Raw genomic sequence first — 27,860 nt, forward strand, 5'->3', positions numbered from 1 at the left:
GGGACATACGCGCCCACCACCCCCACCCGCGCCCCCTTCTGGTGCTTCCCCCGCCGCGCCCCGGCACCCCCTGGACGAGGCAGAGACTTGGCTTCACAGTGGTTTAATGCGAACGGAACCGGGACGTTACACTGGACAGAGTGGAGACAGCTGGGTGGATGGCAGCCCCGTAGCAGGACAGGCAGGAAGAAGGGGCTGCCGCAAGCAGGGGCCGGCAGGAGGACGGGGGCTGAGCCCCACTGCGGGCACAGCTGTCTCCACCAGCACCAGCCTCTCCCCTTCCCCACAGCCCTTCCCGGGCTGAGCCAGCCCCCAGAGTAGTTCCCTCCCTGTTTCAGTGACTTCTTCACCTTCCCCGAGGGCCACCTCTTGCCCAGCAGTGCCAGTCCCTCACCAGAAAACCGAGGAAAGATTAGGGAGGCCTCAGGGGACGTGCTTGGAAGGAACAGGAGGGCAGTCACTGCAGGCCTATGTTCTGAGAAAGTCTCAACTGTGCCACCACAAAGTGACCAAGCGCTTATGAACCAGCCAGTATCAGAGAAGCCCCCGAGCTAACGCCCAACTTCAATCATGACAGCTGTGGCAGCTGGAGGAGGCTCCAAAGGACAGTTCTGCTGCAGCAAGTCACAGCCTGGTGGTCCCCCTCAAGCTCTGAACACTTCCCTGACCAATCTTGTGTCCTCATTTCCACACTAGTAACTGCCTAGCTCACTGCAGAACAGGGGAGAACACACAAGAAGCCATTGTTACTTCTCCTACTTCATAAGCAAATGTCCAACCCAGGACTCATCATTTTCTACTGTCCTTTCTGGACAGGTGGCCTCACCCCAGGCACCACTGCTGGGCTCCTCCTGTGGCAGCCTTCACGGCCGCACAGCACAACAGCCCCCACCAGCCCTCCCCCACTCCTCAGCCAGACCTGTCTCCTCCCCTCTGCAGCTGGGGTGCAGGACAAGGTCACCAGAGCTCAGCCAAACAGGGTGCTGCTGGAAACACCACCACACCAGCCCACAGCAGAGCAAGCTCTGGCATTTTTTAAACCCTGGGCCAAGGCATCACAGCACACACTGCTACAGCCCAGGCTATCCCAGCTTCTATACACCAAACCGCCCCCGCAGAGCATCATGAGAGCACATATAATCGAAACCCCCCAAGCTGCCAGCAGCACTTTAGAAAGGAGGGGGTTAACATGAACACACCAAACAGGTCTGTAATGCAGGAGGCTGAGAGCAGGGTTAGAGTAGGTCTTGGGTCTCAGCACTTCCAGACAGTGAAGAATGGGGGTTTCATGCAGGGTGAATGGGGTGGACGAGAGACCAACACACCCAGGCACGTACTCACTGTTTTGGATAAGCCTTACTAAAACTCTAATACCTGATGCAATCACTGACCAACATAACTGCTATTCTTCAGAGCCTCCTGCAGAGATGCTTGGGGCTGCACAGACAGGGGAGTGAAGGTCATCTCATACCTTCCTGTACAGGGAGAGAGGCAGCTCCTACACCATAACGCGATAAGCACGTTCCTGCTCCACACCTATTCACATCTGCCCCTAGGTGCGGGACAACGCACCCGCGTAAATCTTCATACGTTTAGGCCAAGACCACAGCCCAGTAGAACAAGCTGCTGCCAGTTACAAAAGAGGAAAATATTGAACAAATTGGGAGGTTCAAGAGAGGAAAAGCTGGTTCAGAGAAGACCGATTTAGTGTAAAAATAAATGTCATTTTTGCAGGAGGGAGGGTGGAATGGAGGAAGACAGTGCCAGGTGCTCCTACTGACGCACTTTCCCTGGGATGTAATTCCTATCAATAGTCTCCTCTTGCAGGAACATATGTAAGCAGCGCTCATTCTGTGCCAGTGGGTGTCCAGCAATTCTGGAAGAAAATCAGATGTGGAGGTTAGCACAGCCACCACCAAGACCCCCACACCTCTGCTCCCTGTAGGGAATAAGGCAGACCTCCTTGTTAACAGGAGCCAGCTCCAAGCACACCCACACCAGGCTCAGGCCAAGGTCACAGCATCAGTGTGCAACAAAGCCAGCGGGCATGAGCATCCTGAACCAATGCTACCCTGTCAGTGGGCCTCTGCAGCACAGCTATTCTGCTAATATTTGCTTCACTCTCAGAAGAGCACACTGAACATAACCCACACTCAAGGCAGGACTTACTTCAGAACAGTGGTTTCATTACCCGGCTGCAGGCACCATCCTTTAGCACAGCACTTCTGTGCAGCAAATCAAGATTCCTTCCTGATCAATCCAGAGCCCTCTTCTACCAGAAATACCCAGGAAGGCAGCACACAGCAAACCCAGGACATCAAGCTTACTTGTTAATAAACTGTTCTAGTCCCTGTCTCCGCTCCTCAATGAAGGACTCCTCAAAGATGCCTTCGTCTCCTCGGAAGGGAAGCTGTCGTTTCAAAGCTTTTCCAGGCAGTGGTGGCACTACAATCTGAAAGCACAGAATCACCCTGTCAGCTGAATCACCTGCAAGCAGGCATCCTTTGCTCTTTGACACTCATCTCCAGTTCCATTACACGGATAGAGACCAAGCCCCAACAGCTGCCCATCACGACAGCCTCTCTTCTGGGCAGCTCAAGATTATCACTACAACTGTTCCCATACGTCCTGGTTTCATGAATAGCCAAGTCTGAGCCAGGCCTCACCTTACTGTCTCGTTCCAGCTCATTCTTCAGCCATTCAAAGTCGCTGTATCGTCTCCTCACACACGACTCCTTCAATTTGAAGATTGGGAGGTTTGTCTGTAATGAAGAGAAGTAGTTAATTTGCAGGTTGCTTTGAAAGCCAGATAGTATTTCGACACGTAATTGAAACCTGAAGCTGCATTTAGAAAAGCAAGCCCCCTGAGAAGGCAGCATCACAAGAACGCCCAGCTTCTTTATTTGGGACAGAGCACAAGCACCAAAGCCCTTCAGAATCAAGCAAGCACTTCCCAGGCTATTCAGAGCCAGCCACTGCCTTCCCCTCAAGCAGCTATTTCAGGAACACACTTACACTCCAGGGGCACATGCTGGAACCAGGGCTCACAATACAGAGAAGGCTGATTTTCTCCCCCTAAGTTCACTCCATTTTGAAGTGATCTACAACAAAACTTCGCAGCAGCCTGCAGAGCAAAAGAACCTCCAACCCAACACTGGTGTTTCCAAGGAAGAACTAAGGGAGGAAATTTTGTTCCAACAACTGCTCAAGGCCAGACATTATGCTACAATTTTCCCTCAGATCACCCCACCCTAACAGGCAAGCAGCTTTTTCATATCTGGCTTGTGACACTGGAGGAATGTGCAGCAAATCCCCACCCTTCTCCCCCACCACTAAAGACCGACAGCTACAGTAATTTCACTATTATCCTGTCAACACAGTCCAAAATGTTCAAGAAACTGAGCAGGCAAAACCTTCTGACAAGCAGCACCCAGATGAACACAGGTATTGCTGCAACATGTTTAACTATATTCTTATGAGGTCTGTGAAATAAAACCAGCTGCTTTCAAAGCATCTCTGTAAGACCTAGTTCCAGTGGGATTAAGAGGTTCTCATTGCCACCTGCCAGGCACCCTTTGGCAGGCTGATGGAAACCAAGCGTCAGAACAGAAAAAAAGCAAACACCTAATTCTTCTGAAAGGTGGTGGAGACTTAGCAGTTAAATCACACTATGAACAGAAGCCAACACCAGCACTGTAACATATGTTTCAGGAGAAGCTCAATTTTACTTCTTTCTGCTATCAGATGCAGAGCTGTGAAGAGGTCCCCAGTTCGGGTTGGTTAAGGCCCAGTGAAGAGAACTGCTCAGCCTGCTACACACACTCCTGGATCACAGGCTCTTTGTAAAATGATAAAGCTGACTCAGAAGGGGTAGGCAGACTGCACTGTGATCAGGTACCAAGATACCGCTGATAGCTTTTCTCCCCTGCTTGAGATAACCAGCCGCATGCAGTAATGCCCTACGCAGCAACCACTCAACGGTGCCCAAGTGCCAGGCCAAGGGCTCTAGAGAGCAGACAAGAACAGGAGCCTGTTGAGGCAGCACCCTCCTTGTCCTTGTGCGTACCAGCCCACGCCGGATACCGAAGGGCTCCGGCAAACCCACCATCTGTAAATGCTCTGACGTTGAGTCCTGGCCCGCCAGTGCCGCAGGCAAGCCCCTGCCCAGCACTGCCCGGCTTGGAGGGTAGGGACTCACCTCCTCGGCCCCCCATTGCCGCAGACAAACACACCCCCTGCCTGGCTGCCCCAAGCCCCAGGAGCTACGCCCGGACTGCACGAGTTCGCCCTGGCCGAGCTCCCTACACACACACCGCCGCTCCCTGTCCCGACCGCGCAGGCCGCGCTCGGCCAGAGCAGCGAGATCACCCCGGTCCTCCCCCGGCCACCCCGGCACCGCGCACCACGAGCTGCTGCCCCTCCTCGAGCCGTACACCCGGCCACCAGGCAGCCCAGCCCCGCACGAGCCCACACGGGGCTCCACGGCGGGCCCTGAGGCCTAGTCCCCCCCCCGGTCCGCAGGCCCCACGGGGGCCGCACCCGCATCCGGAGCTCGTAGCTGGTGTATCTGGCGCGGCCCATGCCCACGGTCTGCGGGTTAAAGATGTCGATCTCAAGAAAGTTGCTGGGCGGCCCGTACGCGTCCGTCAAGTCCTGCGGCTTGGTGTTCAGGCGCCGGGTATCCGCCACCGCCGCCTCCGACATGGTGGTGCCACCACCGCCCCGCCCGGCCCGCTGCCGCAGCCCGCCCCACCCGCGCACGACGCAACGTTGCCCGCCCGTCGCCTGCATAACGCGGAAGGTATCCAGGGTTCGGGGCCCCTCCGCCGCCACCACGCCCACGCACGCCACCGCCCCTGCCCGGCCGCCGCCTGCATAAGCGAAGTGGGTGTCCAGGGTAGGGGGCACGCCACGGTGCAGCCCCGGAACCTGCATGCTGGGCTCGCTCTCGACGCTGCGCCGCGCCGCTCCGCCTGTGCCGCCCCAGCCAAGCCCCGGTGGGACGATACAGAGCCCGAGGCTGAGTCCGCCGCGCTGGACGCCTGGGCTCGAAACCGGGGCGAGGGGCCGAAAAACGTGTATAGGGACTATGCCATACAGCGTCCTGGGTGGGGCCAGCCCCGGGCGCTGCATGGCGCAGGGAGTACCGGGACCCTGGAACCTGGTTGCTGCGGTTCTGACGAACGGACCGGGATGCGGGCCCGTCACGCCTTGCGCTGGAGCGTGTCCTGGAAACGAGCTCCTGTCCGTGACGGGGTGGCGCGAGGGAGCAGCACTCGCAGGCCCACACACCCGAGAGCGCAGCAGGGCGCCCTCTTGCGGGAGAAGGAGCTGTTCCCTCCGTGGGGCTTGCGGCGCGGCCTTGGCCGCGCGGGGTTATCGAACCTGTAGACCGCCTGGGTAGTGCGCGGGGCGGGTTATGTAAAGGCAGTACCCGCTGGGAGCTGTAGTCGTGCGGGCGCCACGCTCACCCATCGGAAACCCGCCCCGCCCCCGCCCCTCCGGCGCGAGGGACGCTGGGTATTGTAGTCCATCGACCTGGCCGAGCCGCTTTCCGCCGCCCCGCTGGGACTACCGCTCCCGGCGTGCCCCGCGCGCGCAGGCGCAGGGGGCGGCGCTGCTCTGGTAAACAGAGCGGCGCGGCGGCGACGGGGCCCAGGTCTCACAAAGGGGTGGTGGGCCGGGCCGATGCGTGGCGGCGGAGCGGCTCAGACCTGGTGGCGGCGGTGCCGCTGCTGCTGAGGCGGGCGCCCATGGCGGAGGCGGGCGGCGCCGCCGCAGCGGCGCCGGACATCGACCCCGACTTCGAGCCGCAGAGCCGGCCGCGCTCCTGCACCTGGCCGCTGCCGCGGCCTGAGCTGCCGGCGGCGCCAGCTGAGGCAGGCGGTGCGGCGGGCGCAGTGGACGAGGGCGCAGGTGGCGCGGCGGTGGGGCCCGGGCGGGCCGAGGGGGCGCGGGCGGGTGGCGCGGCGGCGCGGAAGGGCGGCTCCCGGCGCAACGCCTGGGGCAACCAGTCCTACGCCGAACTCATCAGCCAAGCCATCGAGAGCGCCCCCGAGAAGCGGCTCACGCTGGCGCAGATCTACGAGTGGATGGTCCGCTCCGTTCCCTACTTCAAGGACAAGGGTGACAGCAACAGCTCCGCCGGCTGGAAGGTGCGCGACGGGACGGGGCGGGAGGACGGGCCTGGCCTTCGGCGAGGCGCCCGCTGTGTGCTGGGGCAAGCTGTACGGCCAGGCGAGGAGCGGCTGCCTCAGACACCTTCCCGCTCCCGTGATGCCGAGCTGGTGCTGCCGCTTGCCCCGGCCAGCGGCCCTCCCCGCCGCCGCACAGCCTGTGCTCACCTGTTGCGACTTGTCCCCAGCCGGGCTCTGCACACTCGACATTGGTGCCAGCATCTAATCCCCATGCTACAGCGCGGCGGCCTGAGGTTCAGCTCTGCTGAAAGCCGCTTGGCTGGTGCAGGATTGTCTGCACGTGAGTGTGGGATAGGGTCCTCTCGGACCCAACCCAAATTCTAGTTTTGTGCAACTACAGCAGAGAAGAGTGGGCTTCTCTGGATGGATGGTTATGGCATGGCCCTGTGAGGCTGCTCCTTGTGCCCTTTATGCTTGGAAGTTTTCAGGAAGGGAGTGAGGGTCAGTTAAAAGGCTGTAGCTAAACTTGTGTGCAAGATGAAGCATCAGTTGAAGGGTTTTTAAATACAAGGCAGCAGTTCTTTGTCAGCTGACTGTTCTAAAGCTCAATATAAATAACTGTTTTATAGCAGGATTCTTGACTTTCAAGAGGCTCCCTTTAAAAAGAGTGCGGTGTCCCAGAGCAGTGCTGGTGCTGTGGCCACACAGGGACTAGGGACCTCTGCTGGAATTCAGAAAACAGAAAGCAATATACTGCTCCGAAGTCTCAACGTTGTCATCTTCTCTCACTCTGGAAACAGGCATGTGCAAAGCTCTATTAAAAGAGCTAAACTCTGTTTCCATCATCTGCAGGTGGCATTCTCTTTACTCAAATGAACTTCAGCAAAGAGAAGGGGAGGTGTGAGAGCTGGCTTGCGAGATAGTCCCTTGGGCTGTGCTGATATATCACAGTGGATACCATGGTGACTGGAGCCTAGAGAGTTCTATTGCTCTTCTTGCAGACTGGAGTTATACTTATGCCATGCTCGTTTGCAGTGTACATCTCTGTCTGTGGTGCTCGTTAGCAGTTCATCGATGCTGCAGTTCTGCAGCAGCTTGAGCCAGTGTAGTTTGGGGCTTCCATAACTCCAGCCGCGTGTTTCTCTGCCTGTGTGACCAAGCAGTAAGTCAGTACAGAGAATTAATTTGGAAGGAAAAAAAAAAAGCTTTTTCTGGTAGGTCAGCTTTCAGCTGGCTCAGCTCTCTGAAGTGGCACACCATGTGGCTGCATGAGTGTGAACATTAGCTCAAAAGAGGGCAGGAATGTGGTGAGAGGGACGCAGCTGTCACAGCTTAGGCTGGCACAGGTCGATACAAAACTTTTCACCTTTCCCATTTATCTAGCTCACTGAGTTCCCAGAGAGTGCACGTAGTTTGACTAAAATTGATTTTCCCTGCCCCCCTCCTTTGTGCAGATTGAATCCTCCTTATTAAGTTCTGATTTGGGACAGTGCTTGGATGCGTTTTCTTTCTCTTTGGAAGATTTGGTTTTAAATGCATCCCTAGATATCATGGGGAAGGTGGAATATAGAGAAGTGTCCTGCCAGACTGGATGCTGGAATAGGTAGACTTCTGGCTTGATTCAGTATGGCTGTTCTTTTGCTACATTCATTCATATGTAATGGGACTCTCAGTCTTTGGTTTTACTGTGTTTTAATCGTGGATCACTTTTGGGAAATCTACAGTTGGATTTAATTTGCAGAAAGGCAGAGATGAGAATTTGTGCACATACAAGGGTTGAGGTCCCTGCTCAGATGCTGTTGCTGTAGCTGTTCTGTGATGACTTTTCAGTGTGAAATTAGTTTGTAGTTTTTCAGCCTGGGAATGGACTAACTCAGGCTGGCTTTAATAGGGGGAGAGAACAGAAACTTCTTGCCAGGAAAGATGAGGGAGAGCAGAATGACAGCAGCTGTGGTGGGAATCAGCCTGCCTTATGATTAGGGTGGTTTAAAATACTTGACTTGAACCAGCAAGCAGGAAAACCATGATAGAAAAACTGTTTAAATGTCAGGGGAAATTATTTTAAAAATCTAAATTGTTTTCATTTTTAACAAATATTGTCAAAGTTTGGGTTGGTATGTAGAGAGTATGCAGTTAATCTTGCATGCCAAGGAGATGCAAAGGGGGCTGTGGTCTGTTCCCTCTGCTCCGTTTTCTTCCTTGTTCATTCTCTCAAATCCTGTTGGCAGAGCTTGGCAGGATGTGTGCCCCATCACGTGTGACCAGAGTTCTGACTTCTAGTCTTGCTTTATGTTAATGCACAGTTACATATATTTGCAAGAGGTTTTGTTTGTTTTACTTTAGTCTATTTGTATCAAGGTGTGTTAGATGAAGGCAGGTTAGACATTTACAGTTTTAAAGATGTGGAATCAATCAAATCAGTTCAATTTGATTTTGTGGACTTAGAGTAAATTTAATAGGTGCGTGTTTTATATTGAAGACAAACTGAATAAACAAAAGATATGTCTTCAGTTGAGGAATGGACCTGCCTGGTGGTTGTTTTTTTTTTGTTTTTACTGTTCCTTGTTATTTTTAGAGCTGTGAAGCTTCGCTTGCATCTTTTTTTTAATTTGTAAAGTAAAAGAAAAACTTCTTGAGTTGTCTTAGCTTTATTCATTTCTCAGTTTTGAACTGAATGAGTTTGGGTAAAGGAAACTAATGTGGAGCTACTGCTAAATGCTGATGTAGCATTTTGATGCCTGTTAAGATAGTACTACAGCTCCTACAGTTCTGGTATTTCTGTGTTGTTTGGGCAGACCCATACTGATAATGTCCTATTTGTACGTAGTGTAGTTTTAATAGAGAATTTTAAATGGGAAATTAAAAGAAATGTCTTTAAAAATTTTTTAAAATCTCCTTTAGTTAGTATAAACCCCATAAACTTATTGTTGATTCATAATTACTTTACAGCTGCCCTCCTCCACTATACAATTGGGGGAAATCTATCTGTTATAGACTGCCAGGGTGTAACCTCTGTGAATTCCTGAAGAATCTGTGTTTTCGAGGAAGGTGGTGTTTGCTGTTCTTGAATTGCTTCAAGCATTTTGTAAAGGACAGATTTGCTGGGTGTGCAGTCTGTCCTTTCCCTGCAGTAGTTCAGCTGGAGTTAAGAATTAACCAGCCTGAAAGGCAGAAGTGTCCTTGCAGGGGTGTGCCGTGGGACTTCTTTCTAATCTGCCCCTTGGTGCTCTGCAAGCTGCTCTGTGGATAACAGGATAATTCTTTCTGGCTTTGAGATTACTTGGAGGAGAGGAAGGTGTTGAGGGTTTTGAATAAAGTAGAAGTGCATAAACCCCACTGAAGCAGTTTGCACTGGTTGTTGCATTTCTCGCATCCATGAATGTGAGCAAGTTTGACACAGTGAGGAGCAATGTTAAGGACTAGTCTTTCTCACTGAAACATTCTGTGTATTCTCCCAAAGCTGTTGTCTTTACTTTTGTAGGAACACAATGAACTTTAAAATCATCCTTTTTACCCTCCAAAGACACTTCACTGAAGCAAAAATCAGACGTTTCCTACGTATGCAATGTAAAGAACGAATGAATAATTCTGCAGTATTGCATTAGTTATAGGAGGCTGAACTCACAGCTCTGCATTCTGGTACTTCACTTTGTTTCAAATGTGTACATGTATATACACATACACATGTGCAACAACTCAAGTAGCTGAGCTGAAACAGTGTCATCCTCATCCATCTGGAAACACAGCTAGCTCTTAATCTTTATTACAGTGGGCAGCATTTTACTTCAAACCCTTCCATTCCATGCTTGTGTTATATGTGTATTGCCCATAGGTGATGTTAACTGTTGACCAGATGGATCGGAAGACCTGGCTGAGGGCTCTCAGGTGCTCCCTTGCACGTACCCTGCAATTCAGTTTATGATGATAGAGTGACTTCACTGGCTTCCAGTGCCGTAGTGCTGGCTCTGAAGGTTCCCGGCCTCTCCCAGAGCTCAGCATGTCTGACCTCCTGGCAGAGCATGCACAGAGTTCCCTCAAGTTGGAACAGCTGCTCATCCTGTGGCCCTTTGAAGCTCCTCCATGAAAGAGTAAGAGGCCAGCAGGCAAAAGCAAGCCTGTCCATCTTCTGGATTATTTCTGCTGTGCTGCAGCTGGTAGGTTCTGCCAGGTTATCCTTACACCTTGCAGATAAATTCCAGTTTAGTGGATACAAAATTATTTGAACATTTGTTTTGGTAAATATGAAAAGTTTATTGTTCATTGGCATGTTGAATACTGTTCAGTCAGCTTTTGAGGTTTTTTTCTGTAGTCAGTTCTACAAAAAAAGCAATAGTCAGTTCTTAAAATAGTCACATTAGCTGTTTGCTTATATCCATCTTGCCTGTGCTGGGGTGTCCGTATCCTTGAAGATTTTTTTGGCTCAGACTTGTCAGAATCATAGCTTTTTAACATGGACAGGTAAGGATCCAAATCACTATCACAGGATTGCTTTTGAGTTTTGGTAAGGATAATTTCAAGATGATGATTTCAGAATACATTAATATTCCCTTTGTTCACTGTGGCATAACTGACTTGATGCCATAAAGGAAAAGGAAACATAAAACTCAGCATCTAAGCTCTGATCAAAGTATAATTCTGCCTGACCTTCAGCCTGGTGCAGGTTTGTGTATAGGAGAGGCTCAGTTTGGGGGTCTCTGTTGCACAAAGCCCTCGACCTCAGTCTCTGAAGAAAGAAGGCTACTTTCTGTTGACAGTGCTGAGAAAGCCCATAGTGTTTACTACTACGTTCATGTGCCTGAAATTATACATTTCCCTATTAAACCTTCTGACACTAAAATGAAGAATTGTGTGTTGCAAGTCAAATACGAATAGTGATGTCATTTCTGTCATTGTCGCTACTTAAATTAAGTCCAGTTAATCTTTAGTTGTGTCATAGGTGCTGCTTTCTCTTAAGTTGAGATTATTTTGGTTTCTTGGAAGTTGCTGCCCTGCAAGGGGAGGGAAGGTCTGGCTGTTCAAATCCAGAGTAGCTAGGGGTGGGTGGAAACTCCTGAACTCTTGCCATTACCTCTTATGCCCACAAATGCATTCATGTGGTGTTAGTGATGTGCTTAGTCCTGGCAGCAGGGAGATGTTCTCTGTCCCAGCTACTGACAACCTATCTGGGTTTCTTTAAAGCAGGGGGGAAAATAACGAACAGAAACTGTGCAACAGTTGTTGAGAGGCTGTAGTGAAGAGCGTAGCATGGAAACCTGAGGAGCACAAGTGGCTTTTGTCCATTGGTCTTTCTTTTAACAGAATCTTTTACCTTTTAATCCCATTAGTCCTTAAATGGTCTGGCCTAGTTGAGGGCCTGGTGAGGAAGGAGGAAGGCAGCTGGGCATGGCAGGGACAGGAGGATGGTGAAATGCTCGGCATGGAAAATGAGGCTAGTGGCAGTGTGTAGGATCAGGATGATGGTGTGAGTGTGGGATCACCTATGTTTCAGGTGGGATAAAACTTATTGACAAGTGGTCAACTGTGGTGAGGGCCCACCATTGCAATGTAGCAACATATACTTAACTCTTGTTAAAGTGACATTAACAGCCCCTTCTCCCAAACAAGGTATAATGCCCTGAATAAGTATGGAAGTGCAAGGTTTATTTTTTTCATTTGAAGCCTTATAGAGTGTAGGTGTCCCCCTCAAAAGTGGGGGAGAGCTTGTCTTTTGGTGAAAGTTCATCTCCCCCGTGCAATGCCAGTCAAATTACTTGAAGATTTTGCTGCTACTCCTTCCTGCTCCCTGCCAGTTTGTTCTGGAAAACTGCTTTGCTGAAAGATTATTCCTTGCAGCACGGCTTAATTTTTCAGGCAGTCCTTGGAGGAGGCTGCTCCTGGGCTTCTGGCATTACTCGTTCCAAGAAGTTTATTCTGCACTATCTAATCCCGAAGAGCTTTTGTTGTATGTGTCTGCCTGTCCTGGTAAACTTGCAAATAGCCTTACACTTGGCTTTTTAGAGAACTAGGATTTTCTTCTGGGCTCCCATTGAAAGATTACAGTAAGGAAAATGTTCTTCGTACAATACAACTCCCTGTCTGCCAAGCTTGATGTCTGTGCTCACGTGTGCCTTCTGGAAGGAGATTGCTGGGGAAATGTTTTAGCTCCCTGGCTCTGGAGCAGTTGTTGCTGGAGCATAACTTTGCAAAATCTCTGCAACTAAGAATTTTTCCTGAAGCCTTTGGAGTCAAGTGGCTGGGTGAGTGCTGAGACAGGCACTGACAGATGCATCAGGCGGGGCATTCTCCCCTTGTAGCATCCCAAGAATGCCATGGCAAATGATAATTCACCACAATTATAGGCCTGGCTTTGGAACATGGCCCTGTGCTGGGATGTGACCATGTTCTTTGTATGCTCCCAGGGCAGTGAGAGTGTATGACAGGCAGCTGCAGTGATTACGTTTTTTTCTTTTTTTTCTGTCACTCATTCTTTGAGAGACTTTTTGTTAAGAAATCCGGTGCTTCTGTGGTTTGTAGTAGAAAGTTGACATTTCCTGGGAGAGAACGGCCCTGGTCCTAGGGAGCAGTAATTGAAAACCCAGGCAAATGTGGGCAAGCACAAAATTTTCAAGGATAGCCACTGTTTCTTGTGTTTTTCTCAGCATAGCTTGTGCCTGACCCCAAGCACTCTGGTAGCACAGTTCATACACTATTGCTGCATGGATGAGCTCCTCCAGGCAGGGCAAAAGAACCGCCTTCTGCTTCTGTCATATCGGTGCTTAGAAGAAAGTACATCACAGGAGGGTGAGTTTAAGCTTGGTTTTAGTGTGAAGAACCTTAACATCTGAACAAACTATCCTAAGTGTTCTGACCTGCTCTGAGTAAGACTTCAGTTTTATGGTAGATAACCTCAATCTTAACTACAAAGCTGTATAGTCCCCTGAAAAAGCTGTCACTGGCATTGTGTCTTCTGTGTGACCTACTTGTGCATTTCCAAAGTATCTCAGTGTCTATGGCAGTTGTCCAGAAGGCTGACTGGGTGGGATAATTGCTTGGTTGTGCTGCTAGCTCCCGTGGCTAGTTCCTTGTCCTGAGACTGAAGCACTGTTTTGGTGCTGGGCAGGGTCCACAGCAGCATTGACACTGGTCTTGGGGCAGGCCTGGTATGATGGTGAGGAGTGTTCCTGTCCTTTAAATAGGGCTAGGAGATTTTATCAAAGAAGTTTTAATCTTGTGGTAACTGAGATGTAGGAAATAGTTTGTGTATGTTGCTAACCATCCTTCTATGGCTGGTCCATATATCCTAACTTGTACACACAGTGGTTGGGACCTAGTGTATGGTCCACCCTTCAGTGTATAATAAATGTCTCTAGCCAAACTTTAATTTTTTGCATAGTATTTGTCATTAGTTTCAGAATGGTTTTGTCTGAATGTGGTTTACAGGAATCATCTTTGATCTGTGATTGATTAGAGGCACAGACTGGTATTTTTTTCACCACAATACTTAACATACAGCCATAAGAACCTCCCTAAGATATCTGAATAAACAGCAATAACCACCCCTAACTAGTTGTTGAAGAGGTCCCTAAGGATTTGAAGGATTCCTGCCTGTGCCTCTTCCTTCAGGTCATGCTTTCTTATGGTCAAAGATGTTGCAAAGCCAAGATCTTGTCTGGATTGCAGGTGCTCAGACTAACTGGGATTCTCCCACGCTGCTGAAGTTGAGCATCTAAAAAGATGTCATCTATATGTTTCTGGTTTGAGTTGCTTAATGTCAAGAAAGGAAATACGTCAGGGTTGCCTGGGTGACTGCACTCTGTCACTTCCTCTCCTGTTGTGTTTGACCTGGAGCTCTGTGATTATTTTAGCATAATTGATTTGTCCCTCACTTTCTCAATGAGATTACAGGGTGCCCTCCATATATTAGGTGTATTAAATCATTCTAGCAGATGCATTCTTGTGTTGGGGAGCATGCAGTGTGAAGTGTGACTCTCCTGTGCTGTTATGTCAGTTTAGCAATAACATGTAAAAGCACTTTGAGACTGTTTTCATAAAAGGTACCAGGCTTCGCATATCTGTGTTCATATGAATCCTATTCTTATTCCAAGATGTCTTATTTCAAGCTGCTTTTCATCCAAAAAACTTGAAAACTAGTTACTAAAATTGTCACGTTACCCTACGTGGTGCTGATTTTCTTGAGGTTTCAGTGTTACTGAAATGCTTGTAGCAGCGCAGTGTGCTTTTACTGACACAGGAATTAAAACCTGGCTATAGCCATGCATGAGAAGAAAACAGAATATACTTAGTTGTGAAGTTTTGAAATACTGAACCTATTGGTTTAAAGTTCCATTTTTAGTAAATGAAGCTAAAAAAAAGGGTGGTTATGAGACTCCAAATGTATACTGTGCATACAAGCTACTGGGCCATTCCTGATGGCACTGGGTGTCACGTGTTCACAGATTACTTTCAGGAAAATAAATAAGAATTAGTGACAACTTAGTGGTTCTTATTGCTGCAGCAGTACACATTCAAAGTCATGCACATTTACCTGGGAAAAGGAGTGGATTCTTTGGAAATTAAAGCAGCAGCCTTCTAGGAGACAGGGTACCAGTCTGAATTACTTTTTTCGAGACTTGAAGGGAAAGAAAGCTTTGTTTAGAGAAGATGCCAGGCAGGAGTCTTATATAGCTATTAGTGTGAACAACTCAATAAAACTATGTAAGACACATGTTCCATTAGGCCCTGGCTCTGCAGTAACAAGTGCATTCCAAGTAAGAGCATATGTATCCTTAGATACCAACCACAACAAGCAGCCAGTCTTCTCCAAGTCCTCAACAGCCAAAGGTTAAAATGAAAGCTAATGCAGAACGATTCTCATATGTCCTTTCCTCTCCATGAAAACTTTCCACTTTGCCTGTATTGTTTATCTACATCTGCTTTGTTCTAGGATAGCACTTTTGGTGAGGTGGCCAAAATTAGCATGGTGAGGACTTATCTGAGAGGAAAAGGGTGGGAAGAGGGAAAACAGCAGGCAGGAAAGTACTGTGTTCAGAGGTGATGGGAAAGGATAATAAAAGCATGGTTAAATTTGTTAGAATTAAGAGAACATGCATGAAAGCTGAAGGCTGCTATTTACCTTTTCGTTTATAGGGAAAAGTTGCTCTTGAATGGCTGTTATGCTACCAGTGTAGCACCTGTTAATGATGTGACCATCTGAACAAATTAATGCAAATATCAAACAAATGCATGACACAGGCCTCAAGGGGAGTTTATGGAGGATCTGTTCAAAGAGATTATTGCTTGCTGATTCTAAAATACCAGGGAGTTTATCGGTTGCAGGATGAAAATTCAATTTGAGGATGCTATACAGATATGTTTGCTTGTAGTTTCCAGCAAAGCTGAACCAAAAGAAGGGACTTGGGAAAGGCAAGGAATGTGTGCCTTGCCAAACAGAAAAGAGGCTAAAACTGGCACGTATTATGCGTGAGTGCACTATCCCCTGAACATCTCATCCCATTAGAAACGCACACAGAGTAAAGTGTACTGCCTCCTTGCAGAGTGAGGTTGACAGACTGCAGGATTACTAGGACTCTTGTTCCACAAAGTTTCTTTCTTGTTTCTCAGGTTTGGGGATGAATGTGGTAATGGGCGTACTGAATTAGAAGTGTTTTGCCATTTCTCTTCACCTAGTCTATTTGATTCACTGCTATGCTGTGCTCAGATCCATCTGAAAGCTAGCCATATAAAAATCAAAAGATTCATCCAGGCTTATACTGTTTAATGGGGTTGGAAGAAGGGTGGGAGCAGCATTAGCTCAAATTCAGTTGGGCTCACGTTGAAGTTGCAAGCTGTATTTGGGAATTCGCTTACTTGCTCTGTAGTATGCTTAGTTTTTGCAGATTCTCTGTGGTCTTGACACACTAACTTTGTGTTAGTATTTTACTTGTTGGAAGCTGCTAGTTGTTATGGTAGTTTCAACCTTGGTGCTGCAGTGAAACATGGCAGTGCTTGCTAGTGCTGTCAGGCATGTTCAAGCAGAAATAGCAGGGTTTTGTGGGTAGGTCTTTGTTATAATTTTCTTCTCTGGATACTGTGTGAATGCGTTTATGCTTGTGAGGTTTCTAGGTAGGAGGTGTGTCCACTGTCAGGTCCTCATGTCTTGTTTGGGTTGTTTTGTCTTGTTTTTCCAGAACTCTATTAGACATAACCTGTCCCTGCACAGCAAGTTCATTAAAGTCCATAATGAAGCCACAGGGAAGAGCTCTTGGTGGATGCTTAATCCAGAGGGTGGTAAAAGTGGAAAAGCACCAAGAAGAAGAGCCGCTTCCATGGACAACAGCAGCAAACTTGCAAAAGTCAGAGGTAAAGCATCCAAAAAGAAGCCTCCTCTCCAGTCTGCTCCAGAATCCACTGCTGACAGTCCTAGCTCCCAATTCCCGAAGTGGCCAGGGAGCCCGTCCTCAAGAAGCAATGAGGACTCTGATGTGTGGAACACCTTCCGACCTCGAACCAGTTCCAATGCAAGCACCGTTAGTGCTAAGCTTTCTCCTATCCTGACGGAGCAGGATGACCTCCACGATGAAGAGCTGCTTCCTTCTCTAGTGTACTCCAGTGCATCCAGCAATGTTCCACCAACTGTGACTGAGGAGCTTGAGCTTATCGATGGGTTAAATTTGATGTCTCCCAGCTCATCTGTGTTATCTACCCAGCAATCTGTTTCGAGTGGTCAGATCCAGAGAGATTCCAGCTTTTCCTTGCAGAGCCCAAATGCAGCTGGTCAGACCACTACTTTTGGCAATTCCCTGTTTAACCCCATTGATATCTCACTGCAAAGTTCCATCAGCCATTTCTCTGCCCCTCACACCTTGGAAGTTCTTCTGACACCTGCTTCTCCACCTCCAAGGGATGTTATGTTGACTCCAGTGGATCCAGTTCTTCCGCAGACTGGTAACAGAATGAGCAGCCGAACTCTTCTGCTTCTAGGTGGACAAGCTGCCCAGAGTAAGATGAGCTCAGGCAATTCACGAGGAAAGTCTACAGAGCAGCAGGTAGAACCAGTCGGTGCCAGTGTTTTGCCATCAACGCTTCCCATAGTAACATCGCCTCAAAACACTGCCAGCATCGTCAGTTTGAAAGCTCCAGTTTCTGCAACAACTGCCCAGGCAGTCCAGCTGGGCAGTCCACTGCTTCTTTCTTCTGCTAGCCCTGCTCCTTTGGGATTGAACCAGGACAGGCTGCCCATTGACCTGGACCTTGACATGTACATGGAGAACCTTGAATGTGATATGGATTACATAATCAACAGTGAACTCATGGATGAAGAAGGATTGGACTTTAATTTTGAACCCATTCTGTCTACTCCCAGCTATCCCAGCACCTCGCAGGCCTCCAACCATACCTGGGTACCAAGTTAACTTCAGGAGCACAAAAAGGTGGGTGTAGTTATGTAAAGTTCAACAGCTCTATAGTGGGAACAGCCCTGTTTGTGATGGTTCCTGTGCCTAAGTCTGCAGCAGTTAAAGATACCTCTTTGGAAGTGCAGGTGCTCTTTGAGTAAAAGCTTCTGGGAGAGCCACATTCCTGTTTAGAAGGAGAAAAAAACTGTCTAAAGGTAGGTAGATTTAACTTATCAGGTAGTAAACTCATTTATGGAGTAGAACAGCAGCCTGAATGAAACTCCTGTTATCTCTTGTTACCATAGATAACTGTTGCAGGACATTGGTCTCTGCCATGCAATGCCTATAGCTCTGAAGTTGACATGAGAGCATATACTGATTCCATAAATGAAGACATGATCCTCTATATACAGAACAGTTGAACTGAGCCAAGCACACACTGTGTTTCTATTCAGGTTATTATCATCCTTGCAAAATTTTCTAGAATGTGCAGTTGCAAAGCACGTCTGTGTCATGACTGTCTGCTTTGTTGTGTGTGTAGCAGGACACAATCACTCTCAGTTATCAGACCTTCTGCCCTTCCGTTTTCTGGGATAGTGTCTGTAAAGTCTGGTAAGCTGGTTCATCAGCATTAACTACCAAATTGCTTATGTACCATTATTGGAATGGGAAACAGGAGTTTGCAGTGTGGATGGAGATGGAAGGAGGAATGATGCAGGCCCACGCACAGTGAAGCTGCCTCTTCATATTGGCACAAAAATTTCTAGAGTCACTTTGACAAATAGTGTATGTGAGAGCAAAAATTAAAAATGTCTTATTCTCTGAGGCTGTGACACCCTAATTTGAAGCCCTTTAACCACTGATGCAGTTGAAGAATTAGAGAAATGGAACTTGAAGGCATACTTCACACTTGGAGCTCAGGTAGCTAACAGAAAATAGACAGTTTCTTTGATGGACTGGAGCATAGGCTGGATATTCGTTGGCAAGTGGAAGCCTTGCCAAGAGTATGTCCTGTTTAGGAGGCAGATAATGGTATTTGTAAGTGTTGCGCATTCAACCCCTAATACTGGCCGGCTGAGCAGGCAGAAGGGCAAATTGCAGATACTGCTTCAGTTGTGGAAAGCTCTTGAGCTTCCAAATGATGGAGACTGAGTGAAATTATCATGTACTTGACCTTAATACTCTTTCCTAGGCACCTGAGTAACCTGGAGGTAGTTTGGACTAGGTGACCTCTGGAAGCCCGTTTCAACCTAAATTTTCAGGTGATTGCTGCTGCTGTTCGTGCTAGAGACCTGATATTAAATATTTTTCTGCTCTGCCCCAGTACAGCCATTCTAGACAGGCGTCTTGGGTCTAGACAAAGTGAAATGCTGTCCTTTGAGCTGTTGGTACTTAAAACCTGTGAACATACTGATACACCACTATATATTCTATTTAAAAAGTTAGTATAACTCCCTCTTACTCCAAGTTCCACCACACTGCTTAGAATTTAATTTATTAGTAACGTTCTTCTGTCTGTAGTTAACATCTCTTTGCTGTAGAGAGAGGATCAATCAAGCTTTTCTGTTCCATTATGGGCCTTTTAGTCTTGTGCATTTGTTAACTGTGCTCTTGCTGAATTGGCTGTCTTAAATTGAATATCCTAACTTCAGGTGGAATATGGAAACTCAGTTTTGATTTAAAAGACAAATTTGGTTGACAAAACATTGGCATCCTTCATCCATGTTAGGACCGTTTGCAAGTTAGTGACAGAGGGTGTGGCCTTCTGAGGAGTGTTTCCGCTGGGTATTGTTCTGAGCTTTTGTGGTTTTGGTGGTTTGGTTTTGGTTTTGTTTGGTTGTTTTTTGGGGGCTTTTGATGGTTTGTTGGGGTTTTTTGTTTGGTTTTGTTATTCCATGCTAGGGCAGACCATCATATTTGGGGAATACATTGACTTTTCAGGGATGAAATATTTTTCACAGGAGTGCTCTTAAAAGATGCAAGCTGTCCTGTGGTCCTGGGTGTGTTAATTACCTGGGCTGGATAGACAAGACCTCTGTCTCCAGAATACTAGGCATAGATTTTACTTTTTTTTTAAGAGTGTAGAGCAGAGAAGTTGAGGGAATATTTATCAAAGGGTAGGGCCTAGTACTGGTGAAGATGTGCCTGTAATCAAATGCTTAAGAGGGAGAACGTGAGCTCTTAACAGTATGGTTATATCCTTATTCCATATTGTTATTCCATACTTGGCATGTGACTTGCTTAATCAAAGCAGATGAGCTCTCTGATGTTAAAAACTCTGGATTTGCTTTGTTCCATGTGTGAAGTTGAAGTGATACTTTCTGGGAAATGTGCTGGACACATGCTCACTAAGAAAGGAGTGAGATCTGGAACAAGTTCTGAAACAGTATTGTGTTTCAGCAGAAAGCATAGTTCCTGCGTGCTGCTAGTGAACAGTTCTTAACAGCAGTACTGCACTTAGAGAAGTGACACCCTGATCAGTGTGCTTCGTTTCAAGCCTTTTATTCCGTCCTTAGGTTGGTTGCTTCTTCTGAGCTTTGCAAAGCTTTTCAGTTTTGCCTGTATCCTGGAATCCATGGAGTGGGAGGAAAGGGAGCTCTTTCCCCAAAGGAGAGCAAGTGTTGTGTAAAATGCTGCCAAGACAGAGAGGTGAGTCAGGTTTCTAAGAAAGGGGAAACAAGGTGCACATGGAGAGAAATAAGAGCCTTCTTGGAGGCCAGGAAGGACCCTGGGAAAAGAAGGCAGAATGTTTTCTCAAATTTACAAGTTCCAAAGCCAAGTGAGCTGCAGACATCAGTGTCTGTGAGGAAGTCAAGATTGTGTCATCTCTCCCTTCTCTGAATCTGTTACTGCAGTGAGTTATTAGGGTCCCTGTTTGGAAATCACTGTTCAGGGAAACCACAGCTGCCACTATATGCTATTCCAGTGTGCCAGGCTTTTTTCCTTTCCTATCCTTTCTGAGTGTGGCTTTTTCCATGTTAAATTCACATTGGCAAAAGCTACTTTTAAGTGATTGCTAACCTAAAGCTGTCCTTCTGAGTAGTTACTGTGGGCTTAACCTGTAGCCTTTTCTGGGTCAGCTATGGGTGTAACACTGAGCAAAAACTGTTCATCAATAAACGCCAGTGATTACACTCTGTGATTTGCATAGCCAGAATGAAACTGGAGCTGGGAAAATATTTCTCTTTTTAGGCAAGAGAAGACTTTAGGAATAAGTACTTAGTCTCTCTGCAGCACTTGGGAAGACACAAGCTAGTTGATGTTATCCATGGTGCTCAAAGCTGACATGACTTTATCCTCTACTTGCAAGTTAAATGCTAAAGAGCTTGTCCACAGCTTCACCAGGAGTCTATTGGAACCCCGTGTCTCTTTACTTGGAGATTACAGATCAAACATGGAAATTTTGCCCCTGCCCAGCAGCAATGCAACATCCACAAACCTTGCTGTTGGCCACAGAGGAAGAAAGTCAGCGTGTGAATACTCTCCTTGACTAGGAAAAATATAAATTCTACAATTTCAGCTGCTGTTGTTCACTAGCTGCAGCTCAGTTGTAAGCCTGCCATTCACTGGTTAAGGCACTGGATGTGCAAACCATATAGAGTGCCTTATGGGAGGCTTAGTGAGCAAGGTCATGGAAAAATGGTAGCCGCAGCTGGAATTAGACCGTGGCATGCAGATGCTCAATCACAGGCAACCATTATTGCTTTCAGTGCTTAATGCAAGCGTTCTCCATTCTGGTTGCGGGAAGTGTGGGTGGCCACCCAGGTGTCTCTGAGCAGCTCAGGGACTTTGGGCTTGCTCATCTACCTCTATGTTAGGTATTTCTGCAGGCCAGTAGGAGGAATACCTGGGAATAGAATTGCCTCTTTTGTACAGTGGTACGGTTTGTGCCTCATTGACAAATGTAAAGTCCATCCACTCTTCTGGTGGACATTAGTTAATGATCTTTAGTTGTTCAGTTAAATTCCCTATAGCTTCACAGCCTGGAGAACTCTATCCCTTGCCCAGCATGGTCTGGACTTACTGTTTTCTTGCTATGCTCTATCTAATTCCCTTTGGTCCAAACACTCTATTTTTGTCTACCAGAACATTAATAAATGAATAAACCCTCCATCAACTTGCAGTTTCCCAAAGTAGCCTGTTGCTCTGGCTTCTGTTTTAAGCTACTATCTTTTCTTGTTCAGGGCTGATTCACTCTAGTAGCTTCTTTCCCTTTCCACGAGTTTATTTAATGCTCACTATTACTGAATGCAACTGATTGGATGCCCTACGTTCATCTTGCTATTCTACCTTCCAAAGTGGATCATAGACCTATGGTGGAGGTTTTATGTCAGTGTCTTAAGTCTGCTTAGATCTGTTCCAAGGCTTGGTTGAACAACTTGTGGCAGTTTAATTGTGGTGAGGCAGAAGACCCCAGAAATGATCTTTAGACTTGTGGGGAAATGAGATATCTAGAAATGTTTAATTATTTGTAGGTAGATACAGGATATCTTTAAATGGGTGAGCATAAACAGTTTTAGCATGTGATCTTTAAAAATCCCTTTTTTAGTCTTTTCCCTACCAATTGATATTTGTTGTTGCTTAAGGTGAAGAGTAATTTTCCTCTTCCTTGCTGTTTTCCTGCAATGCTTCTGGTGTTAGCCGAGTCTTCCTTTAAATTGCCTTATCTTGCAGAGCTTTGGTGCCATCTGCTTACAGGAGGAGTACTTACTTTTGACCTTTGTGCTTTTATTCTGTCTTTGTCTCAGTCATAATCTGAAGCTTGGAGCTGAGCAGTCCTCCCACTTGACTCTCCATTGATCAAGGTCTCTTGTGATCTTTGTTCCTTGCTGGAAGGTGATGTCCTTTGAGCAGCAGGGGCTGATTGATAGTAATTAACTCCTTATCTATGCATTGAGGATTCTCATTGAAGCTGAGATGTAACCATTCACTCTATTTTTGTTCTTCCTAGCATCCTTCAGGTTTTGAACATCGGGTTCTGACTTCACTTCCCACCCCTGGCAGAGAAAAGAATGGAGCACGTTGGATTCGGTTTCCCTGCACACCACGCCTTGGGCAGAAGGGGCTGCCCACCTAGGAAGGAGGGGCAACCTGCATCTGGCTGCAACAGGAAGAGTTTAAAGATAATTGTGTTATGTGCCATGGCTCTTCCTACAAACCTGACTCTGCCTTGGATCATCTGAAGAAACCTGGGCTGTACATGTCCAAAGAGAAGCCCTGGTAAAAAAACCTCGGCTAGAAGACTCTGTGCCAGACAATAGCATTTTCCCATGTGAAGAGTTGGGTTTGCTGGAGGAATCTCTCAATGGCTATCCTCCCTCTGCTATGGCAGAAAGTCTCCCAGTGCCTCAGACTGGTGGAGGGCTGGCTCTGCTCTCACTTAGCTTGCCCTGTGGGGCAAAGTAGTTGGACATTTTCATTAAGCTGTCAGATGTGCACTTGGTATCCCACAGACTTGCAGAGGAATTGGAAGGAGCTTGTTGGTGGAAACCCTGTGGGAAAAGGGTGCGCCATTTCAGGGGATGGCTTCAGCATGCCCATCTCTGGAGCACCCATCGTCATTCTGCAGGGAAGGATGGTGGTCATGATGTAGAAAGCTTCCTCTTGTCCACCTGAGTGGAACGGGAGAACATTTGAGTTTTTCACTGTGCCAACTGAGCCCCACTGAATCAGAGCATGTTTTGAGAAGTCCCTATGCTGTTCTCAGCACTCTTCTGATACACCAGGCTGCTGTAAAATAAGCACAGTTGCTGATAGCTGTTTTGGGGACATGTAAACATGATTTTGGGTTTGTTTCTGATCTGTCTTGCTGCAGCAGAGAAGTGGAAAGCCTGGGTGTGGCCTTAACAGAGCCCTGGTTGCTTTTCAGAAGGGCATTTTCTATAGATGAAATATTTTTTTACTAATCTGGGAACTTTCTACAGTGAATATGAAGCAAATGTTAAGTGTGTCCCCATTAGGTGTATTAGGCATCTCTCCCTCAGAGGAGGTACCAGTGACAGACTTTTTCCAAGCTGTATTGGGAACAAACACAGTTGATGTTTGATAATGTGTATGATTGAGGGGAAAGGATTGGCAGGTCCCCGTGGTTTCAAACCACGTTGGGGAAGAGTTGTACATTATTGTAATCTATATGTAAGAGTAGCTGCAAATTACATAGAAGCTTTTCTAAACCTTTTTAAATATATATTATATATTTTAATTGAAAATGAGATTATTGGATAAAAAAAAAGAACCCACATTTGCTACATCTGTCCCCTTGATACTAGATAACACTACAGTATGGGAGAGGACAGGCCTAAGGCATTTTGGGCCAAGAAGCCGAAGATGTCATTGGAAAAGTGGGAAGGGCACCACTGGGGAATGGCTGCTCTCCCTAGAACAGGCTGAAGGTGCCTATGTGGCATGGCATTCAGCCACAGCTGCTCCGTCTCTCCTCGACTGGGCACTCCCGCCAAGCCAAGAGGACAATGTTACGGAATGCTAATCATTAACAGCGCACTCACTCTCAGCTAATCCCTTAAGTAGCTGGACTGCAGCTGATACATAAGACAGATTTCCTAGTCTGCTAAGAAGATGGTGTAGACTGGATCATGCTAGATTGGCTGACACTGTGGGTAGTCCTTATGGAGGGCATGATCAGTTGTATTTGGTAGCTTGCTTTTTGGTTTCCGAAGGTTTTTGTTTTCTTGCTGAAGTTTCTGCTACTGCTGGGGAACCTGAAGCCTGTAGGCACATCCTTGGGGATATGCCTGAGATCCTGCCCTGTCTCTTTGTTCTTGCAGGACAGAAGATAGGAGTCAAGAGGTTAGTTCAGAGCAAATGCTGGCATGTTCCTGTCACGTTTTTGGTGTTTGCAGTGGCAGGATCTGTGGGAGACATAGCGCTTTCCTGGTGTTCTGGTAGGCTTGATCTGGTAGAAAGCCTCTTCAGTTCTTTCTGAAGGTGGTGTTGGCTTCTGTTCAGAGGTTTGTATCATGCAGTGTAATGAGCCATACTGTTTACCACCTTGTCGGCTCTGTTTTCATGGATTTCATTTCATTTTCATTTGAGTGGAGATTGGAACAGGAGTGGTTTGTCAGATTGCCTGCAACAAGGAGTCTTCAACAGTCGTATTTTAGCATGCTCTGGCATCAGTCTTCGAATAGTTTGATAACCTTTGCTTTGAAGGCTGTCTTCATGGCAGACCTCAGGGTGATATGTTTCAAATTTACCCACAATCTGTATGTGTAGCCACATCTCATGGTAACAAACAAAAGGGCAGATGCTAAGCAGGGATCCCAGTCTTGCAGACTTGGATGCACATTCTTGCTGCAGTTAGTTCATTACACAAATGGATAGATACCCTTTTCACAAACACCTAATGGTATATGTCACAAGCGAGAATTGGCCATTCTGGGTTGTAGTTAATACATCTGGCAGGGTTTGTGTTGTTTGGCACATAATATGCCACTTTGTTAGCTTGGGCCTTGAGGGGACGTGAATCCCATGATTTCCAGAGCAAGTTGACTGGCTGCCCATGCCTCACAGCCATGTATCAAAGAACAAGACACTGGTATGTGTGGTCATGTTGTATGTGAATCTCTAGCTCACCTCTCATGAAAAAACAGAGCCCAAAATAATAGGAAGTACAATAATTAGTAACTGGTGCTTCAGACCTGCAAATCCATGGTGAGCTGTTTCTGGCTGGGTTGGTCTGTGGGTAAGAAGTGCTGTCTTCAGGCTGTTCCAAGATGTCCCCTAGGTGTGACAGCACTGGGGACGTGGCCTGATCTCTGGCTGCAGAGAGCCTGGCCCCCTGAGCACTCGAGTAGTGCCCCGGGAAGATCTGATGTACTCTCAGCTAGTATGCATCCTCACCCTGTTCCAGCTGAAGGAACAGAGCACCTATCTTTTTTCTCTCTCTCTTTTTTTTTTTTTTTTTTTTTTTTTACATACTCCCAGGCCAGACTCCTGGGGAATTGACTGTTCTGGAGACAGGAGCACCTCTGGCTGGAGTCCTGCTGTACCGGTATACTGACAGTGATGTCTCTGTCTTGTGGCGGTCCACGCAGGTGCTCTCTGTCTCCTCAATGCAACAGAAGCTGGCAGTGGTTAAAGAGGCCTGAGAGAGCACTAGTGCTGAAGATGGTGTTCAGAAGACTAATGGTACTCTGGGAGGGCTCAGTAAACCATGAATGTAATGTTGTAGGCTCAGGCAGGCAACTTAGCTTCTCGTTTGTGTGTGTAGCAGGATAATTTGGATCATGGGCACGGAGGGCAGGGATGCAGAGAATTCAGGAGTTCTCTAGCCCCTTCTCAAATAACTTTCTTTTCATAAACCTTGAGTTTTCTAGCCAGGGATATTTCCTTCCAGGACACAGGAGACTTTAAAGTTCCTAAACTGCTGCTTGCTGAAAGGTTGTACCTGGCAGGGGGTTGCTCAATACTTGTCCAATTTTTTGTATTTTTGCCCAAAGATTTTGCTACTGACTGCTGCTGGATTCAGGATAGTGTCTTGGTGGTTTTTTGTTCTGCGTTAGCCCTGCGGGCCCTGTATGTGTGGGCTAATTTTTGCTCTAATGAAGGATTGGGCTGGGATTTTGAGAGCAGCTGTGAGCTGGGTAGGGAGGGGATGGGCCAGAGACATGGGGAGTGATGTTCCTGGATAAGTGCCTGAGGGGAGTGGGCAAGGAACTCTTGGCATGAAGCCTTAGATTGCACTGTATGCGTTTTCCTTGTCCTCAAGGACTGTGGGAGGTTACCTTGGGGTAACAAGTCTCTTCATCTCCAGAGGATCAAATGCCATCTTTCACAGCATGAGGCCACCATGCAGCTCTGGGCTGCAAAGGATTCAGGTTACTAGGCCCATGGAGCCTAGTAGGAGGCAGACTTGCTGCTTTTATTTACGCCTGGGTTTAGCAAATTTTGAGCCTTCTTTATAACTTAAGCATATTTTACTATACTCCCAGCTTCCTGTGAGAGCTTGGAATATTGAAAGCTTCTTGAAGCCCTTAATTTTCCTTGTTGGTGTGTCTTAAAAACATGTCATGCCCTACTCTGTGCAGCTTTAAAAACAGCTGTCAAATTATCGTGGTGAGAGGAATGAAAGCAGTGGGAGTGTTCCAGAGCCCGGGTATATTCATAAATGAGGCTCATATTAGAAGCAAGTAGCACTAATCAGCTTTTCCAAAGGAAATGCCTAGAAAGCTTTTATGTAGATCATCATATGTTAATTTTCTTACTTAGTTGCTTATTTATAGCCACACTCAAATGCATCAGGGCTAGCCTTGCTCCAGGAATGAGAAACCTGTGCCTGGTGCCATGGGTAGGAGTGCCTTGGGAGTAGTGTCCTGGACTGTCAGCAAAATAATGTGCAAGTTTGGACCCATTGTCAAAACAAACAAAAATCCCACAACCAAACAAAAAAAAACCAAACCACAAAACAAATCAATCAACTCTGGGACATGAGCATGAACAGGGATAGCTTAGGGTTTGCCTCAGTTGCATGTTTTAACAAAGAACATGTTCTGATTAATGTGGGGAAAAGCAAGCAAGAGGTGACTCCTGAAGCCTGAAACATCTGTCCATGTGAAAGCTCGGCAGCATGTGGTAACTCATCACCACAGTTGCTCACCTTTCAAGAAAGGGATCCCCTCTCTTCAGTAGCCTTTATGTCTCCTTGCCCCCCAATGTGTCTGTAGTCGATGGATAACAATCTCTGATGGAATCAAAATTGCATCTGATAACATGCTGTAAAGCAGAGAAAAGGCAGCAGAAGCTGAAGGTGAAAGAGCTGATGGTGTTGCATTTATGGTTCTCTGGCTGAGGCAAGCGTTATGGTGTGTGGTAGAAGGGGATGTTCATGGCTGGTGCTGTTGTGCTCGGTGTGGTGCTCCCCAAGGTGTCTTGAGATAGGTCACTTCTCCTGAAAGGAGCCTTCTTCATAAGGCAGTGGGGATGGTTCTATGAAATGATGCTTCCAGCACAGTGGAGTCTTCACCTGGTGTGATCCCAGGAAGGGTTTCTGCATTGCTAGCACAGATGTCTGCTGCATACAGGGCAGGCATCACTAGCTGACATAGTTTCCACCCCATCCCCTCTGCAATCTTTCACCCATTTCTCACAATTTTTTTACATAGTCTCTGCTTTTGTTTGCTCTCTGTAGCAGTGTAACTTCTGAACCATTACAGGCTCTTTGTTACCATCTGTGCTAGCAAGACTGTAGAATGTACTAGACTAGGGGGGAGTGGTTGACAAATAAAAACCTATAATCCTCTGCTGTGTGTCTCATGCAGTTTGTTCTGTTTCCCTGGTGAGGACCACGTTGGGTTTTTTTTCCTTGCCCTTGGCTTCTTTCCTCTGCCCTCCT

General features: G+C 47.3%; 2 protein-coding genes across 5 annotated transcripts; one reads left to right on the forward strand and one right to left on the reverse strand.

The window, feature by feature from the left end:
• Positions 1-87: 87 nt before the first annotated feature.
• SNX12 (sorting nexin 12) lies at positions 88-4,981 on the reverse strand. 2 transcript variants are annotated; one of them, XM_054839003.1, is made up of 4 exons: positions 4,540-4,771; positions 2,667-2,762; positions 2,328-2,452; positions 88-1,876 (listed from the first exon to the last, which is right to left on the reverse strand). In XM_054839003.1, exons 1-4 carry the CDS (start codon positions 4,702-4,704, stop codon positions 1,774-1,776), a joined length of 489 nt encoding a protein of 162 aa, XP_054694978.1. In that variant the 5' UTR covers positions 4,705-4,771; the 3' UTR covers positions 88-1,773. The 2 variants fall into 2 exon arrangements, with proteins under 2 accessions (XP_054694978.1, XP_054694979.1); XM_054839004.1 differs by having other exon boundaries at positions 88-2,452; positions 4,540-4,981.
• Positions 4,982-5,616: 635 nt separating this feature from the next.
• FOXO4 (forkhead box O4) lies at positions 5,617-27,767 on the forward strand. Of its 3 annotated transcripts, none has more exons than XR_008578962.1 (4): positions 5,617-6,155; positions 16,304-17,545; positions 18,702-18,771; positions 22,461-27,767. XR_008578962.1 is itself a non-coding variant. In XM_054839355.1 (3 exons), exons 1-2 carry the CDS (start codon positions 5,754-5,756, stop codon positions 17,525-17,527), a joined length of 1,626 nt encoding a protein of 541 aa, XP_054695330.1. In that variant the 5' UTR covers positions 5,617-5,753; the 3' UTR covers positions 17,528-17,545; positions 22,461-27,767. The 3 variants fall into 3 exon arrangements, 1 of the variants encoding a protein (XP_054695330.1); XR_008578963.1 differs by lacking the exon at positions 22,461-27,767 and adding an exon at positions 20,026-20,076; XM_054839355.1 differs by lacking the exon at positions 18,702-18,771.
• Positions 27,768-27,860: the final 93 nt, after the last annotated feature.

This window comes from Grus americana, chromosome 12, assembly GCF_028858705.1.
Source record: "Grus americana isolate bGruAme1 chromosome 12, bGruAme1.mat, whole genome shotgun sequence".
Taxonomy (NCBI): domain Eukaryota; kingdom Metazoa; phylum Chordata; class Aves; order Gruiformes; family Gruidae; genus Grus; species Grus americana.